A 20270-nucleotide genomic window follows, 5' to 3' on the forward strand; every position below is an offset into this window, starting at 1 on the left:
TGTTGTCCCATGCGGACAGAGTAGTTCATCCAAATCTTCAAAATCTCAAGCTCACGGCATGGCTTCTCCAATTCCCGTGATGTCTGCCATTCTGTTGTCGCTTCCCAGTTCAACAAATTGTTCTAGCCTCCCACAAACCTTCAACTAGATTATTGTACTTCAAGTGGCAAAAATTTTCAAAATGGGCTACAGAGAGTAACCTCAATCCATATTCTGCACCAGCCAATAGGTTCTTGAAGTTTTTGGCATTGCTTTTTGAAGCAGGAGCACCTTCCTCAACTATACGAATGCATTTAGCTGCAATTTCAAACTTTCATAATGGTGTAAATGAGAACGCGAATGTCCCACAAACTTTGTAATGCTTTTCTTAAAGGAACTTTAATGCTTAGACCCCCATACGAAGACCCTTCTGAAGCTTGGGACTGCAATCTGCTTCTACAGTCTGTAATTAATTCCCCATTTGAACTATATGCAAATTGCGATTTGAAGTATTTATCCTGGAAAAGCTTATTTGTGATTGCCATTACTTCTACTAGGAGGATATCTGAGCAGGACTTTATTGCAAGTGAACAGGATAATATAAGGTGTAATAATTTACTTAATGCATTAGCTAAGCGTATCTCCCTGTACTCTGACCATGTGTTTGAATTTTTAGTTTTGCAAATGGTACCAGTGGATTTGAGAGGGGGGATTTTAACAACAGGCTGGAGCCTGCAGAGACTAAGTGGATTACTAGGCTACAGGCAGATAAGCCTCCAGGGCTTAATGCTGTTATTCCTATAAAGCCACTACTTAAGAAGCGTAGATCACATCAGTAATTAATTGATGTTTTTAATTGGATAATTGTTTTTGTTTTTTATTATATAAATGGTCTTATAATGCTTGTGTTAATGGATCTGATGAAGCACAATTTTGTGTGAAAGCGCTTATCCTGTTCTTTTGCAATAAAGTCCTTCATGATATCAGCCTTGGTGGACACTTGGTTTATTGTCTTCATTCGTTTGCATTTTTATTCTACTGAGCGACCTTCAGATGCATTGGGTATTTCCTGTTGCTTTTTCATTTAGACTATGCAACTTCCAGTTTTCTTCCCCAGCTTCTCAAACAAGGTGAAAATTGTCTGCATTACTAGATGTGCATAGACAATTGCATTTTTACCGTCACAGAACAAAGGAAATCAGAACATCTGATCAGTTGTTTTTATTTCTCTTCTGCTACTATGGGCAAACCAAATTCTAAGGTTACTCTAGCTGAATGGTTTTAGGACTGTATAACATTTGTTTATAACAAAAGGAAAGTGCAGCTACCAGGACCTGTTAAAGCACATTCAACGAGAGCAGGAGCTGCTTCTGCAGTCTTTCATTCCAGAGCTTCAGTGGACGATATATGTGCAGTGGCTACCTGCGAATCGCCGCATACCTTTGATACTCATTAACAACCTGGATCTGGTCTCTAGGAGACGAGCATCATTTGGCTTGATGGTGCTCAGGAATATTCTTCCATGAGACCTCTCAAGATTTAGGTAGCTGGGGACTCTGTCCCACAGTCAAGGATTGAGCGAAGATTGGCATAATCAGATAAAGAAGTTGTGTTCTTACCATGACGTTGCATCTGTGTTGTCGATCTTCACTAATTCTTGACATCCCCACCCTCCCTCCCCTGGTCCTTTGGTTTATTAGTAGAACAGATCTCTCCCAAAAGATAGGCTTTCCTTTTTAGGAAGACAGATATGATCTCTGGTCTGTTACTTCCTGTCTTTCACTGTTTTATGCAAACTCAGTCTGAGGTAATCCTGTGAGGAGCATTATGGGTAGAGCTAAGCTTGAGAGTTTTTGGAAGATGCGAGGTGGAATAATGGCGGAGTCTTTTCCGAGATATGAACCCTAACCTATAGTCAAGGTTTGGTGAAGATCAACAACACAGATGGAATTATGGTAAGACGTACATTTTTTTTTTTTTTTTTTTTTTAATTAAAAGCCCTCAAAAAAATAACATCCCTAAAACCTAGTAACCTAATACTAGCACACACAACTGTGCACATTTTTAAATATACAAGTGTTACCCTCCTATTAGGAACAATTTTCTTAGACTGATAGCCACACTGACAGACATGGGTTGACCTAAAAGCAAGGTTATCCATGCTAACATGCATGGTATAGCCTGTACCCCTAAGTGCTGTTAGATTTTGTCTTATCTGTATTACTCAACCAGATTGGGATAACACTTGAATGTTTTCAGAAAACATGATGATCTAGCCATTGATAGAAATAAGTGTTTTGTTTTTATTGCCGTTAATCTGTCTCCAAGGAGACATGAAAATCAGATACAGAGTTGCTTCTACACGCATTCATGTATTTGCTAGGCAATGTTTGTTTTTATTTGTTTTCTCTTAAAACTTGTTACTAGGTCAAGCCAAAGATCTTAATATAGTCATTTCCGTATGCAAGAGCGAAAAAAGCATATCTGTTTTTCTTGTATCCTGCTCTTTTGACCAGACTTTTCTTCTTTTTCTTATGTTGCAGTGCCTACATTTATTAAAACTGAACAAGGAGAATGAAGAAAGAAAAAAAAAACAGGGGCCACCTGTTCACTTTAGTATCCCCATTACACTCAAAAGTAACTGAGAAAACTTTGCTGTCACTGCAGTCTCTTTGTGATCTTTATTACCAGAAGAGCAACTCCTTTTGTTTCATATCTCTCTTTTTGTTGGATAAACTTTTATATTTCCTTCTTAGCATGCTTTGCACCAAAAAATGATTTTGTCCCTCCAAAAGAATATTCTGAAAATAGCTTGGTATAGCAGTTTGAATCTCACACCTGCTTCTCAGCATTTCCTCATTAGTGGAATAAATGTACTCCTGTTCTACCTGGTGTACACGAGTAATCATTTTCCACAAACACTCTACTGTCTCCCACTTTTAGTACTTTGCCCTATTGTCAGAATCAATTCCTTCTGCTGGTAGGATTTCATCTTTACTATTAAAGGTCTAGGTTGCTTTCTAATGGCCAGGTTTGGAGTATGTACACAATATGCCTTTCAATTAACAACTCCTGCTGTGGAGTACCAGTCCAGTTGCTTATTTGTGCTTTCATAAAATTAATACAGTCTGTTCCTTGCAGCTTCTCTGGTACAGCAGAAAATCTCATTTTCCCTATGTGCTCTGTCCTGTTAATTCTCTTATTATTTTTTAACATGTCTTCTTGAGCAGTCTCATATTCAGCCAGCCTTTTCTTCATTTGGACCTCTGATTTTTTGCATTTTTGTCACCTCAACTGAATATCTTTTTAAAGCTTCCTTCATTGTTTCCAGCATTTGGTTATTTGAGTTGATATATTCCTTTAGTATTTATTTTCCATCAGCTCTGAGTATATTTGACTTTTTTTTTTCCTGTAGGCTACTGGAAGTCATGTCTTGCCCCAAAGCTGGAGCTTGCACTACTTTTTGCTTAACAGCTGCAGCATTTTTCCTAGTCAGTGTTTTTCCTCACCTTTATGACTGATTTTGTTTGTGGTTCTCTGTATTTATTTTTTGCTGGCATCCAGACGGTGCACTTACTACACAGTTACTGAAATTTACCCAAAAGTATGAGTTTACTGTCTGTGTCTTCTGTAGGGTTGCCACCTTTTCAAATGGCCAAAGTGGGACATTTTCGGTACAAACATCAGATTTTACAGGCCGACACATACCCACGGTCAGTACAAAGGATATAACTTATCTTTTTTGCCTAAATAAAAGCTTATTCTTGTAGCATTTTAGTTGTTTATTCTGTTTCGTATAACATTTAGGTATTTTAGATACAGAATAACTGTTTTATGCAACTATTACATAAAATATAGGAAATAATTTTGTCCTAAAATCTCAGGACATTTGCCATTTTTAAATTTTTTGTCAGGACACAACTGTCCAAAGAGGGACTGTCCCTCGCAAAGTGGGACAGGTGGTAACTCCAGTCTTCTGAATTAAGGTTTTCACACTGGGAGAGCTGAAATTAAGCTTTTACTCAATATGTAGCCATCTTGGAAGTCTCAACTTTCGCATATGTTGTCCTGTCACATCCATTAGTTATTGTTGAGAGTTCTGTTTCTGGTAGTGATTAATTGACCCAAGAAGGAGGAGAATAGTCGATCATTATGTCCTTGTTAAATAAGAGATGATTTGTTGCTGTTTATTTCCATAACATATAGGACATTGAAGTTAAACGCTGTTGATTGTAGGAAAACATATGGTCTTTCATGTGGATCAAATTTCCCTCGCGACTAACCCACACTTCCTACCTAAAACTGCCTTTAGAACAGTCTCTTAGTTTTCTTTTTGAGATTGGAATCCAAGTGCAAAGATCCTTTATACTGTTGACATGCATCTTCATCTCAGGTTTTATCTGAATACGGTGTTTGCGAATTTCTGAAAATAAATCAGTTATCTTCATTGTTCTGTAAATAGAGGGCTTAACTGTTGCATAGCAAACACTTTTTGTTTTCTTTTTTTTTTTCATTTTTAATATTTGTCTTAACCCTGCTACATGCTAACCATCAGCCGTTCTGCATTTCATTGGCTATTTTTTCCTTTTAGGGTAAGAGCCAGTGGAAATGGCCTTTAATGCAAGTAGCCTTCAGGGTTCTGTTCTTGATGGGTTAAGTTCCCATACCCTTGGACAGTAAAATGTTTTCCCACTAGCATGAGGGCCTCCTATTGCTTTCCTTTCAGCAACACATTGTATGCTCCCATACATGGTGTCCAGATTGGCTACTTCACATTGTAGTTGGTAGAGACAAGCACATATCCTCTTGTCCCCTGTATATGCCATAAACTTTAATCCTGCTTCACTATGGGAGTCAGTGTTGCAGTAGACTGGACCACTCTCCCCCAGAGATGGGAGATCATCCATAGCTACTCACTCACACCCTCCCTGTTTTGTTTCCCAAGCACACATTATGGTAATTGAACCTTGGTCACCTGAGTTGTAGTCAATGTTTCATCTTGTATGGCATTGAGACAACATGAAACTAACCCTTTCTAACTGGATTGCTATTTTTTTAACCAGATGGCAGTCAGTTGTATGTTAGTTGTTGCAGTTTAAGGCAACTCCATTAGGGATCTGGCTTCTTTCAGGTACATTTTTCATCTACATGTTTATTGCAGACATTTATGTCATGTTCAGTTTGCCATTGGGTTTGGCATAATGGTTAAGGTGTTTACCTCACATCACAAGGGTATAGGGTTGGATTTTCATCTTTGAAGGGAAATTAGCTGGGCCTAAAATGGCCTGCAAGGGCAGCCAGCCTTAGTACTTGTCTATGAACCTGTTAACCTAGTTGTTTAAAATTTCACCAGGCATTAGTGCTTGCATTGTTTTTCTTGGGTTTGGGCCTCCATTGGCACTGCTGTCCCTAAGGGCTTTGCCTTGTGAGTCTTTTTCTTTTCAGTACTTCTCCTGGGTTCTGCCATTTTGCAAGTTATTTTGGTACTGCTTGGGATTCTTTCCAAAGATGACCTATTACAAAGGGTTCCTGATGTTGTATATAGATGATACATACTCAACATAACATGTCTTGAGCTGTGTGGGCAGGCAGTCACAGTATATATTTATACCCCCACCATTCTGTCCCCTTAGGATTGTCTCTGAATCCACTACTATAAAATGATGTTTCTGAAAGTAGGCAACCATATAATAAATTGTGTTATGCCTTTGTTATACTTGTTCATCTGATGCAGGTTTAACTGTGAAGTATAAGAGCTGAGCATATCTTAGTTTGACACATGATATAACTGTGTATTGGCAGGAAGCATGCACACTTCATCCTTTGGAGCTAGGGAAAGCAAGAATTGTGTAGAAATTAGGATCTCGAGAGTAAATCCCAGTAGAAATCCATTGCAGAGTACCCCCCCAAGATAACTCTCAAAAGACTGCTTTGTCTTTATAAATTTAAAAGTAGGCCATCATACAAGAAGTTACAAAACAATGTTTGATATTAGGTATACAAAGCAAGATTTGAAGCAGGATTATTGACAAATAAAAGTGTCATACTTCAGGTAGGAGAATGAAAATCTTTAAAGGTGTTTTGGTGATCTGAATGCATTATATTATTGTGTGCAAGTGGTTTCACAAGCACACTTCACGCTGTGCAAATGTTCATGCAGTTTTATTGATCACTCTGTATTTTCTGCTCTTTCTGTTTTGCTCAGACAGTAACTATATTTACTTATTTGTTTTTGTAGTCACAGTTGAGACCATGTGTGCAGATGACCTACTACCAGTCTTGCTGTACTTGCTTGTAAAAACTGAGATTCCAAACTGGTATGTACACCCTCTAATTCTTTAAATGTAACACTTGTAACACATTTAGTGTGTATTTGTAAATTAATCAATCGATACCAGTCAAAATACAGGGCAGTTCAGTATTAGTGGAACTCTGCATATCCTTGCCATTTGAAGGTGTGTTTAATATCTTTTGGCTGCTGTTATAGAAGCTTTAGTATAACAGGACACAGTGCTGAAACTTAATTACAAGTTAGCACTGAGATTGTTTTATTTTAGTTGTTCATGCACTGCATCTAGGCCACATGTATGACAAACCAGGTATGAGATCCAATTGCAGTGACACACTTTGTAGCACATTGTTGCTGAGTTGTTGATGGGAAGATTATGGTTACTGTAACATCTGGCTAAGTGTATAGGTAAGCTCACTAAAGAGCCTGTGGTGTGAAGTATGGTGCAGTTGAACTATGTTAAAACAGGAAATTATTTCATAAAATATATTTTATGGTGTACCTATTTTGCTAACTTCCATATTGCAGTATGGTTTAATTTTGGTTGAGTTTCATTCTCAAAGCAGCTGTATTTTTGTTAGGTGTTTCAAATGCAGTATTGCAAATCAAATCTTTATTTACTTATTTATTTTTTGTTCTGAAGAAACTTCTATGAATAAAAACGTATGTACATCACACTACCACTGAAAAAAGAACAATGCTAATGTTAAGTTAATATTGCTGTACTACAGACTGCAGTCTTGTGACCCTGTACAGGATGAAAGGAATAGCACAACATAAATGAATGATACAGTATGTACAGATATATGAAAGGAAGTTAAACAAAGAAGAACCTCTGCATGCTTGCATCTTGATAAAACACAGCAGTTCTTTCTGTTGTACTACCAAGAGTTGGTATAATGTTTAAGATGTTTTTTTCCGACAGAGACAAGGTACAAAGTTTGACTCTCACCTTTTGAAGCAAAATTGGCTTGGCTTAAAATGGCCTGCAAAGGTAGCTAGCATAGTACTTGCCTATGAATCTATGAAGAAATTATGCAAATGATTAGGACCTGAGCTCAGGACTTCGAAAACAATCATTCAGTTTTACTATTTGAGTTGTGGATTTGCACAGATTTTTGAAGCTTACCGGACTGATCCTTTATTTTTGTGCTTTGCCTCTTATCACCTGTATCTCTCCCAGAACCATCAAGCATCTATTCCTGATTCTCTGTTTGGTCCACTTATTCCTTTCAGTTACTACAATTCTAGGACATTGGCTGAGGGAAGTTGAGAGCAGGAGATAGCAGCACTTATCCAGTAGAGGTTGAGAGATTATTTTATACTCCTAACACCACCTACTTTTGAACAGAAAGTGAGGCACAGTACCAGGTATCCTGGACTCACTATGAGAGTTTAGTTTAAGTTAGAATGCATACACATTTCCAGGCAGGTTTACATGTTCCTCAGAATCTCCATTTTCAACTGCTGCAGTCCCAGGCCTTACTGGTAGAGCTTGCTGGATTCAACCAGCACCCACTGCCACCCCTCACCCCTTCACTAGAGATGAGGGAGGCAACATTGGCCACTTAAATTAATCCTTTTTTCATTGATACAGTGCCTCATGCATTCAGGAGTGATCAAATTTTAACTGAATACAGAGCATTTTTATTGAAAAATATTTCAGCTACATTGTTTGCCACTGAGAGGCAATTCCAAATCACATTTTCTGAGTGATGCTTTTGTTATAAGATGATAGCAGGATTTTAGTTCACCTACTGTGACTAGTTGTTTGTAGCAAATGTATTGAGTACCTCCTTCTCATTGTCTAATAATAGTTGTCTGCTCATGATGGTATGCTTTATTTAATTATGTGAAGATTTTATTTGATCACCTAGATCTATCAAGACTGCAAAAGCTCACTTTTACTTGTGCCTCTGGAATTAAGAGGAATACATTGATAAAAACAGGAAAGATAGCCTGAGGCAGACTATAGGTCATAAAGAGGACTGACTTCTACATGATAATAGATAATATTCCTGGTGTAGTCATCTTTTTCTCTTTATTTTTAAAATTTTCTTTTTTATATTTTATAAATTCCCAGTAAAAACAACTAATGAAATATTATCGTTTGTTAAACAGAAGACCATACCAAGTGATAGTTTCCTAGTATAATTCTTAACATTTCCTAGAATAATGCTTAAAAGTCATCATGGTTATACATTCTTGTTTGTAGAAAATGGGATTGATCCTTCTTGTAGTCCATGATGTAGTAGCCACCCACATCAAAGTTTATGTTTAGAGGTTAGGTACACCTCTAGCTGTCCAGTGGTGTTAGAATTGCATTCATTATAACTCAAGTGAGTAGTCTGAAAGGATCATTATTCTTTAGAAAAGAAAGCCTGAGGCTTAAAATAATGAATTAACCAGATTTTTATTTTTAATATGCTTTAAAAAAAAATTATATATGTATGTATGCATTTTATTTTGTTGACTGTGATGGTTAATCTGTGGGCCCATTTTCAGTGTATGCCCACGGCAAAACCTCCAAAAACAGAGGATAGTCTGGGCTTCCAAGATGGCTGCACACTGAGTAACAGCTTAGTGTCAGCATTCCCAGTGTGAAAACAGAAACTCAGAAAAGAAAGACAGTGCATTTGTCTTTTATGGGTAAATTTCAGTTACTGGCTTGTAAGTTACTGCCTGGATGCAAGCAAAAAGACATTCAAAGAACCTGAAAGAAAATCAGCCATAAAAGGTGAGAAGAAAACAGTGGCCGGGAACAATCCTGCAGCTGTTCAACAAAAAGCAGTTCAAGGTCCAGGTTGGTGCAAGACATGACTTCCAGTAATCTGGAGGAAAAAAATAAGTCAGATGTACTCGGAGCTGATTAAAATAAACAGAACACTGAAAGAAAGAGTATATCACTTGGTCAGTCAAAGCCTGTGAGTGCAGCTGTCAGTCTGGGACAATTGTTCCTATTAGGAGGGTTAAACTTCATTATTTGAAGATGCACATAATTTTCTGTGCTTGTATTAAGTTCATACGTTATGAGGGTGTTTTTTTTTTTTTTTTGAGGGTTTTCATTAAAACAAAAAGACTTGTAAAAGGTGACATAGGCTCAAATGGGTATGACTGGAAACAACTGTATAGGGATCAACCTGTGAAACATTAGTATATGCATGTAACAAAAAAGCTGAAACCAGACATTAAAAAAAAGCTGTTATACATAACAGGTGGGTATAATAACTTCTTATCATAATGGAAACTCTTCATGTTATCTTTGAACATTAATGGTCTCACAGGTATACGCAGAAAGAGAGTTGTGAACTATATTAAGAAATGCAGAGTGCAAATAGCTATGCCACAGGAGAAGCATTCAAAAATAACAGAGCATGCAACTTTGATATAGGATTTTCATGATGGTTATTCACCCGAATTTCTGTGACAAATGAAAAGGGAGCTCCAATAATAGAAGAGGAAAAAAATAACAGTCATAGATAAGGGCTACTGGCAGGGGAGGAATATTACACTGGAATGTAGTTATATTCCAACCAAAACTGCTACAGTGGAGCTTGAGAAACACTGGGAGATATAATCGGCTTTCAGCATGTGATATTACTTATAAGTGGGGACTGGAATTTGATTTGCAATGGTGAAGATGCATCTGGGCACCTAGAAGTGAAAATATAAAAAACAGGGTAGATTTTTTGAATACATTTCTGAAGATATTTGGTATGGAAGATGTGAATTCAGTTATAGAAGCTTAGAAATAACTTGCATGTTGTTCCTCAAGGTACAAAAACTGTGCTAGGTTAGACAGAAAGTGTATTTCACAGGAGCATGTGCATTGAATTAAAAGTTTTGATGGATATCCAGTAACTATTTCATATCACGGACCACTAATAACAAAAAAAATGCATATATTGATATAAAACGAGGCACTGGTACTTATCCATTAAACAGAGAGAAGACTAAGGAATGCATAGTGGAAATGATTCAGGAGTTATTAGGGAAGATAAAAATTTCTTCAGAATATATAGCTAGGGAATGGAATAAAATGAAAGTGGAGTTTAAAAATAGGGTATAAATAAGAGAGATGTTTAAGAAGTAACAAGAATTATTTAGAGGGACTGACAAAAAATTAAAGTATTGCATAATAGGGGGAACCTCACATGACAAGAATAGGACTAGCTGCAGAGTGGTAAAGAGAAAATAAGGGCTAAGTAGATAATGTGCATTCGTTTAGAAAGATTGCTGTTAAGCAACTGTTTTTTTTTGGTAATTAACTCCAGAGCTCACAAGATCTTATCACAATGGCTCAGGCAGTAGGAAGTTGAAGGGGTTATTGCCAAACTTAGAGAGCCTATAACAAGAAAAATAACTGGAGTTCCTGTAGAAGTATTAGAAGTAGTTTGGAAATTTTATGAAAATATGTATAAAGCAGAGAAATGTAGAAATCGTGAAAGTGTACAAGTGGAAAAGTTTATAGAAGAATTAAAATACAGAGGTCAGATGAAAATGAGTCTCTGTTACTAACAGAATAGAAGGATATGAGATAAAATGGTGATGTATAACCAATCTATAGGAAGTTCCCCAGAATATATGGTATACCTGGGGAAATTTAAGAAGCTAGGAGGGAAGAAAGTGAAAAAGATCTGGAAGGTTTTGTGTAACAGTATTTTTAAAGGAGGAGAAGCACCAACATTCTAGAAGAAAGCTGTGGTGGCTGTAATACCTAAAGATTGTAAAGACTCAACAGATCCATTTTCATGTAGACCCATTTCAATTCTAAACCATGGTTATAAAGTGTCTAATGTCTAAAAGAATGGCAGAGGTGGTACCACAATTGATAGATGTGGATCTGTGTGGTTTTGTGGAGGGAAGGCAACCATTTGATAACATTAATAGAACAATGATGATTCAGAGGGAAGCAGACTGTAAAAAAAATACCAGTGTTGTTGGTGGGTCTTGATGCAGAGAATGTATCCGGCAGAGTTAGCTGGAATTTTATGAGTAGGGCAATGGAAGCATTTGCATTCCCTGACGCAATAATAAGGTTATTTACAATTTTATATGTGGAATTGCAGGTGAAAGTTTTGTGTGTGTGGCTGTCCCTCTCTGATAAGTTCTGTTTGAACAGAGGAACCAGGCAGAGGTGTCCTCTTCACCATTTATTTGTGTTATGTTTGAACCATTGGCAAAGAAAGTAAGGAAGTTGGAAAATTCAAGGACATAATTGGTATTATAATCAGGAAGAGTTGACTTTATTTGCAGATGATGGCATTTTGCACCTGATAAAACTAGAAAAGGACATTTCAGTGTTTTGAAACATTCTGAGACAGTTTCAAGTCTGTCTGGAATACAAAATGAATGAAGATAAAATAAAGGCAATTGCTGGAAACTATGTACTCACAAATTGGTTCAGCAGCACCCATTTTTATGAGGATATGATAAAATGAAGTACTTGGGAGAATGAGTTAAAAAGGATTCTGTTATGCAGCTAATGATATGTGGGAAGAGACTAAAATGTTATACAGAAAACTGAGAAACAGGTACTTCTGTTTTATGGATGAGGATAGCAAGGTACAAGGAGTGAAAATGTTTCCGAATACTTTTAGTTTTGAACACAGGTCAGTCGTATTTTTTATCAACCAGAGGAGAAGTTCTGGATAGTAATTATGAAGGATTTTATTTGGGAGGAGAAGAGAGCAAGGATCAAGTGAGATAAGTTGATCCTTCTAATAGAACGAGGTGGTTTGGGATTACCTCATTTGAAGGGGTATTTCAGAGCTGCACAGTGAAAGATCCTATACATAGCACAAGCAGAAACCTATAATTTAAAGTGGAAAGGGATGATGAAACAGGTGTGAAGCTCAAGAAACAATGAGAGACTTGGATTTTGGATGCAGATTGTTAAGTAGAATAGTAATAACCGTACAGAATATTTATTATATTAAGGAAGTTACATAAAGTATTCTGAGAACTAAGCCAACATATGGAATGGAGAAAAGAGATTCTGTCGATAGGGATGACTGCAATTAGAGGTACAGAGAATAGGCGAGAGGGACTGGAGTTTAAAGGAACCAAGGTATTTGGAGCAAATAATTAGAGGAGGAAAGGTAATAGAATGGGAGGAGTTCAAGAATACATTTGGACTGCAGGCTAGAGATTGCCTTCACTCTCAGGGGACTTGTAAAGTAGAATCTAGAACAGAAGTTCTGTTAAAAAGGGATAGTTATCAGGGCATATCAAATATTGCATAATAACTATAGGAACCAATCAGAGGAGGTTAGAAAGAATTAGGAGGAAAGATTGGATAAGCAGTACACAAAGAAACAGTGGGATGATATATATTTGGCTCCCAAATATGCAACAATGTGTAGAAGATTAGAATTTTTTCCTGGAAGTGTTTGCACAGGCATTTGTATACCTCAAGCAGACTCCGTAGAAGTTTTACTTAGGATGATTGTAAATGTTGGTTTAATTGGGAGGAAATGGGTAATTGGGAACATATTTTTGAGAGTATAATGAGTTGACAGATTTTAAAAGTTCCCTGCAAACTACTCCATCAGGTGTATAGTAGGTGAGCAATCTGGCTAACAATGAAAAAGCGAAACAACCAGGAACCATTGAGAAACGACCAAACAGAGAAAGTACCCTGGTGGAAACAGGTGCTCAACAATTCTTTTATTGATCCGCTATTCATCCGAAGACTTCATCAGAAACAAACAACCACATAGTATTGCAGCCATATTTAAACCAAATTTGTTAAACAGTTAACCAGTAGGAAAACACTGGTGATAACCCCTAGTGTATCAAACAGAACATGATGAGAATAATGCGCTGTACAAGCATTCTGTAAAATGTTCCAATTTTAAGAAATTGATTTTTTCTGTTTTGGACGTGGTACATGTGGACTTAATGGGAGGTGATTTTAAGAATGAAGTTGAAAGAGAGGAAGTTGAACGGCAGATTCGGTTGGCTGCTCACCTTCCTCCTGGTTTAAATGAAGCTGTAAATATCAAATGTTTTTTAAAGTATAGAAAATCTGTCATTTATTCTGTCTTTGGATGAATAGCGGATTAATAAGTTTGGTTTACACTAAAAAGAATTGTTTCGAGCACCTGAACAAATTGGGTAACTTAGGAAATTTATTTTTTTGAACTGAGATACAGAATCAGAATTGCCTATGCATGGTAAGGCCTTGCTGAATTTAATTTTGGTGGCTGCAAAAAAGCAGTTACCAGAAAATGGAAGTCAAAGTCTTAACCAACCGTACTAGAGGTGGTGAATATAGTAACAGATAAAAGAACTGGAAGTGAGGTCTTCAGAATGGGTAGGAGCAAATTGCATAGAAAAAATGGAAATTGACTAGTACATGCAGAATAAATGGTTTGAATGAGGAATGAGGTTTAAGGGAAGGTAGGAACTGAGTTGAGCTATCCAGTGTTCTGCATTAAGGATTATATATGATGTATAATGTTTGTAACTGAAAATGTCAGCATGGTTTTGTTTTCATTTATATAAATGTATGATTGCCTTTGTCATAAGTGACGATTCAAAAAAGATGTCTCTTGTTTAAAAAAAAAACAGTAATACAAAATAATGATCGTGGTGAGGTTTGGCAGGCAGTACATATGTAAATGTTATGAACAATTGTTTTTACAAGCGTGATAAAGTAATGGAATAATTTAGATGTGGGTTAAGGAAAAGTTTTAAACTTTCTTAATGGGTATGTGAACTGGTCTGAAAACCATTTTCAGCCTTGACTTGGGTGCAGATGTGCACAGTAAACAGAGACATAGTACATGCACAGCACTAACTATAATAACAGACTGTGCCCAATATATTGTAAAGCACAACTGGTATAAAATACAGAACACAGCTACCTTACAATAGTCTTAGAATATTTTGTATAAGATTATATGTGAGTGCATTTGGTATCAGGTAATTAGCAGTAGTTGCTTACATTGTGTACAGTACAGAAGTCCTAGAAATATAATAGTGATTGCCACTAAGATATATTTTACAGTGTTCAAAAGGGCGAATGATACACACACTAAAATTTACCCGCAGTCACATGACACAGTGGAAAAAAAAAACATTATGTATTAAAAATTAGGTTGTAGTAAGTGGCCTGTATTCAACAATCAAGTACCTAACCAGTCAGTATGCAGCTGTGTCTGTATTTGGTTACTTACTGTAGAGAGGTGCGACAGCATGTCACTAATCAAAATACTTGGTTGCAATAATAGAATTCTTGTTAAGTTTCTGTGCATGTTTAATCTACCTTTATCATCTGCAGAGAAGAAATTACCACTTCTACCCAGCAAGGCATGAGTAGCACTGTTAATTTACTATCTATTCCATATTTATAACTGGAAGTTACAAAGTTACTCCCAAAATTGTCTGCTCCCCTGGGACCTTTTCTGATGACTTCACTGTGATACCCATTCAATCCATTTGTTCCAGGAGATGGAAGCCAGGTATTCCCAGGCTGGGTGAGAGCCCTACAAGCCAATATGTTCCTGCTTCAGAATCCTGATCAGCCTTCTGTGCCACTGCAATAGTTGAGGGCCTACCTTCTCCACACTGGGAGCACCCATCCCCCCCCCCCCCCCGTGACTGCAGTGAACCCAGTGTTGCAGTCTCCCAAGGGAAAGCATGCTTACCAATGCCTAATTCTCCATAGCTTACTGTTGAGGCACCATGACTGAGTAGGTTTGGCTGGCTAGTACTCCACTAGGTAACATCTAGTGCTCCTGCTAGGTGTCACCCTTGTAATGAGCCAAACCCCTTCCCTTCCCCCATGATGGGCAAGCCAGCAGCAGCTACTCCATTCCCATCCAACCCAGTCACCTCCTACAGGGACCTGAGCCCCCCTAATTATTTTTATTGCATCTGGACTGTAGTTGGGGCTTTATTGTTCTACAGTATAAAACTAGCTTTACTCACCAGATTATTCTAGAAATTGAAAAAAACAAGTCTAAGCACAGGGTGAAGAGATTAGTGTGTTGATTAAGCTGTGTATACGCTTTGACTGTAAAGCATGGCAGTTAAAGGTTTCTTTAAGGTGTTCTAAGAGATTTTTTCCTGAATTCTGAGTCATCTCTGATTTGATCAAGTAGAGATTGAAGGTGGTTGAGACTACTTTCGAATGATTTTATGATTTTACTGAAGGTTTTTTCCTCTAGTGGTAAGGCCAGAGGTGGGTCGGTAAAAGTGTGAGTTCTGTTGTCCTGTCTTCTCTGTAGTTTACGTCTGAGGGAAGGACACAGAAGTGTTTTTTTTTTTTTTTTTCTATTTTGAGGAAAGAAAGAAGCCAGCTAGATTAAGCAGTTACTGGTAACCAGCTGGCTTTTTGCATGTGGTGCAGATGGTGTTTTGTCTGTAGAGAGAGATTGATAAAATCTGCATATGGCTTGTAAAAGTAGGTTTTATACACTTGTGTAGATTGAGATGAGATGTTGTGCAGGACATATTCAAGTTTTGTTATAAGCATATTCTTTTCAGTAGCCCTTCTGCCTTCTATGATATGGTGGTTGGAAATGAAGTAAGAAGCTTCAGGCTGAGATGAAACTCTTGAGATGTTTGCATCTGTGTGCTTATTTATTTAGTGTTTAATTTTCTCTGTAAACTTTTGTTTTTATATATAGAATCATATAGAAGAGAAAAAAGAAAAAATGTATGCAACATTCTTTTAGGAGAGCTAAATCTGTTTTGCTTAAATGGTTAAAGGTGTACAGTTACATTGACAGCCTAGGTTGAGACAGAGTAAAGAACTCTTGTAACTTGGAGTTAAAATATGGGCATTTTTCTCACTGAGGCTAAACCATCTTTTCAGGTGTTAAGGTTCGCACAACAAATGAACTTACCTGAGTCCCTCCATAGCTGATGATCAGGCAGTCCTGTATTTTATAGCTTGCGTATTATACAGCACAGTGTTCAGTACGTCTTGTTATCTAACGTTTGAGCAGTGATTTCCTTTTTCTTCACTGCATACAACTTTTCTACCCTCTCCAGCTTTCGATGCATGTCTTTCAGATTTGAGAATTGCTGTCTTCTCCAATATTTTCTGATGGCATAGGATCTAGATCCTAGTAAGTGTTGAAAGTGAATGTTCTTGTTTATTTTATACTTGTCAACAAGCAGGTCCAGTCAGGAGGCCCCATTTTCAGTGGAGTATTGAGGGTGGGGATCCTGAAGTTCATCACAAAGTATAGACTTAACCTAATACTTGGTGGTGATATTCACCCCAACCCTGGCCCACCCACTTCAGATACACATACCCCTCTGCTTGCAATCTAAGCTACAAACCTACAATTAATAGGCCAACTAACTCTCTCCTAACCTGTCATCTCAGTATTAGAAGCATTAATAACAAGGTACATGAATTGCATGCACTTCTGGATGTCCACTCCCCTGAGATTCTCTGTTTATCTGAAACCTGGTTAAAACGTAACATTACAGACAATGAAGTGTTACCACCTGGGTACAACATACACAGGCTGGATCGCTGAGTTGAATGTCACCATAGATGTAATACAACCACCTCAGATTAATAACTCTGAGATTCTTGCCACCAAATTGCAACTTAATAAAAAATAAATGCATTAATATCATCTGTATGTACATACCCCCAGGTAACAATATATCTACACTTGAAGATATCCTGCACTGGCTATCATGTCACTACCCCCAAGAAACCCTACTTGGAGACTTTAACATAGACTGGGGCACCTGTTCCTCAGAATCTCCAACCACCCATATTAACCTGCATGCATTTACACAAATCATATCCACCCCTACCAAGATAGGTAAACCCAACCAAAAAGAAAGCATACTTGACTGAGTACTCATAAATAGTCACCCCAACTGTACACCCTGACCTCTGGTACCCTCCCTGATGGCCTAAGCGATCACCTTCTCACATATGTAATTAAGCACAAAGCCATTAATTCCCAACAGCCCTTACTCAGAAAGGTTAGAAACAATATAAACTTTGACCCTGCCAAATTCCATCAAGAACTAAACTCATGTAATTGGTCTATTCTAAAACACCTCCCCTTAGAGGAAGCAGTAGCATACTTTAACAAATTCCTTGAGATCCTTGATTTGCATGCACCTGTTCGTTCAAAGTGAACAAAGGCAAAAACTGCGCCATGGCTTTCTAAAGAGTCTAAACTCAAAATTACCCTTAGAAACAAAGAATGGACTTTATGGCGTTCTTCTAAAGACCCCCAAGATCACATTAAATACAGGCAATCCAGGAACGAAACAAAAAAAATCCATTTTACAAGACAAAAAAACAATAGTACTGTAATTTACAGACAGTAAATCAAAATAACCCTCAGAAGTTTTGGGCAGGTTTGAATAATCTACTACATCCTGGACAAACTTCAACCCCAATCCCTGCTGCTACTATTGATAAAACCCCTGAAGATGTTTCTGACAGTTTTAACCGATTCTTTACTGAGACAGTTCAAGCCCTAGCTAGCCAACTACCTCCTAGCTCCCCTGGTCCTGAAAGTAGCACCCCTAGAAACCTACTCGCATTCAGCTTCCAACCAGTCGCTAGTTTCACTTATTCACACATTGATCAAAACATTAAAACCCACTACACTTACTGCTGATCAACTCCCTGCCGAGTACCTACAGAAATCAGCTGATGCTATTTCTTACCCAGTCTCAATACTAATCAGTCGAACCATAGTAGAATCTAAAATTCCCACCGTCTGGAAAGTATCCTATGTAATCGCACTTCACAAAGGAGGCAGCTCTACTGAATTCTCCAATTATAGGCCAATAGCTATACTCTGCTGGGGTGCCTTCTGTGCGGAGTCTGCATGTCCTCCCTGTGGTCACGTGGGTTTCCTCCAGGTGCTCTGGTTTCCTCCCACATCCCAAAGACATGCTATAGGTGGATTGGACACTCCAAATTGGCCCTAGGTGTGAGTGTGTGCCTTCAGTGGAAGGTTGGGCGCCGGGCTGGCAACTCGACACCGTAAAACTCTGCTGCCAATCACAAGCAGACAGGTGATCCGCTGTGGCGACCCCTAACCGGGAAAAGCCGAAAGAAGAAGAAGAAGGCCAATAGCTATACTCTCTCCACTTGCAAAGATTATGGAAAAATGTATTCATAGACAACTCATGTACCACCTAATCCAGAATCACCTTATGGCAGACACTCAGCATGACTTCCGTCCTCATCACAGCACTACTTCAGCCCTCCTAGCCTTTACCAATACCATAAACCATAATCTCAACAATAATGATATATCCTCAGCCCTCCTCTTGGATTTTTGCAAGGCATTCGATATGGTTGATCAGCAACTTTTAATCCACACCCTGCAAACATTCTGTCTAGATACTAGAGCCCTTGGTTTCAGTCCTACCTGAATGATAGACAGCAGGCTGTCCGCTGGCAGAACAAACTCTCTAACCTTCTACCTAACACCCTTGGAGTACCACAAGGCTCTATACTAGGGCCCTTGCTGTTCTCCATCTTCATTAACGACCTTTATGCTGTCATCCCAAAAGTCAGCTGTATCCAATATGCTGATGACTCTACTCTGATTTGCTCGGCCACATCTCCAATAGAGTTATGGTCAGCTACCCAGACCACCTTTAATACAGTAGAAAACTGGCTTTCTGAACGTCATCTGATCCTAAATCCCAGAAAAACTAAAATGCTGTTATTTTCACCAACACGTAGGTCTACCACTTTCACCTTTACCATAAATTCAAATGATGGCACAATAATCTCCCCTGACCCTTCTACAAAACTATTAGGTGTCATCATAGATAATAATCTAAAAATCGACCTACATGTTAACCAAACTGTCAAAACCATCAGTAAAAAACTAGGGTCACTTTACAGAATAAAAGCCTTCCTAACCCCTCCAGCTAAAATTGCCATAGCTCGCTCTCACCTTCTTTCAACCCTTCTGTATGCATCCCCTCTACTCTCGAATTTAAACAAGACTATCCTTAACAAACTCTCAACTTGCTACAACCACATTGCCAGGTTTACCACTGGGCTGCCATTTAGGACACATCATTGCATCAATCTAAACCAGCTTGGGTGGCTTGAACTACCCAGCCTAATCCAGTATAACCAACTGATTATGACCTATAAAATCCTCTAATCCGGACAATACTCCTGCACTTAAAAATATTATCACCCCCTATAACAATCCTAGACCGCTTTGATCCTCTAACAGACTACTAATTCAGACTAGTAAAATTAATAACACAGCCGGTGACTCTCTCTTTGCAAACTCTGTAAGTAGATCGTGGAACTTTCTTCCAGCTGATATTACCTTACTTTCCACCTTAGGTCAATTTAAAACTATACTCAAACAACATTTATCACTTAACTGGCTATGTCACTGTATCAAGCCTGGCTAACTCTCTCTAGAATGTGTAAAAATCTGTTAACCATCTTACTGTGTAATTTAATTTAATCCTGATTTACGCTCGGGATTAACTCTAACCTGTGGAACTTGTTTAACTTGCTTACTTATGTAATCTCTGTAAATAGTCTGTTTGTAATATGTAATGATGTATCTGCTTACCGTTGGAGCTTTTCTCCCCGGGCCTCCGCTGAAAATGGGCATGCATCCAGTCCGGACTATCCCGGCCAACAAATGTAAAATAAAAAATCTCCAGACAGTACAAAGAAAGAATAAAACTGCATTTAATAAAAAGTGTAGCCAGTTTAATGATAAATAGCAACAACACTTCTACAAAGTAAAAAACTGCTGAAAGTAACATTTCTGTAGTACAAAACGTCCTGTGTTAGATATCAGATATAGTTTTTATTGGGCTTCTAGAAAAACAAGACTGAAAAGAAGACTTGATTTTTACAAATGTATTTTAGAAGTAAGCTTTTTTTAGTAGCCACATAAGAATATCGCCCTGTAGCTTACATGTCATGTAGGAATGATGCCTCTGCATATTTTAGGGTGGTGTAAGAACTGTGCACTCTCATAACCCTCAGGTGTGTTGTTTGGCACTT

General features: G+C 37.9%; 1 protein-coding gene across 1 annotated transcript in view; it reads left to right on the forward strand.

Annotated features, from left to right (window-relative positions):
* ANKRD27 (ankyrin repeat domain 27) overlaps positions 1–20270 on the forward strand; it is a 1716109-nt gene that overhangs the window by 515535 nt on the left and 1180304 nt on the right. Inside the window, exon 11 of the mRNA XM_044081882.1 lies at positions 6218–6296. Coding sequence (XP_043937817.1) covers positions 6218–6296 — 79 coding nt within the window. The remainder of the gene's footprint in view (positions 1–6217; positions 6297–20270) is intronic.

The sequence above is a fragment of the Protopterus annectens genome, chromosome 8.part1 (assembly GCF_019279795.1).
Source record: "Protopterus annectens isolate FY-2018-M chromosome 8.part1, PAN1.0, whole genome shotgun sequence".
Classification (NCBI taxonomy): domain Eukaryota; kingdom Metazoa; phylum Chordata; order Ceratodontiformes; family Protopteridae; genus Protopterus; species Protopterus annectens.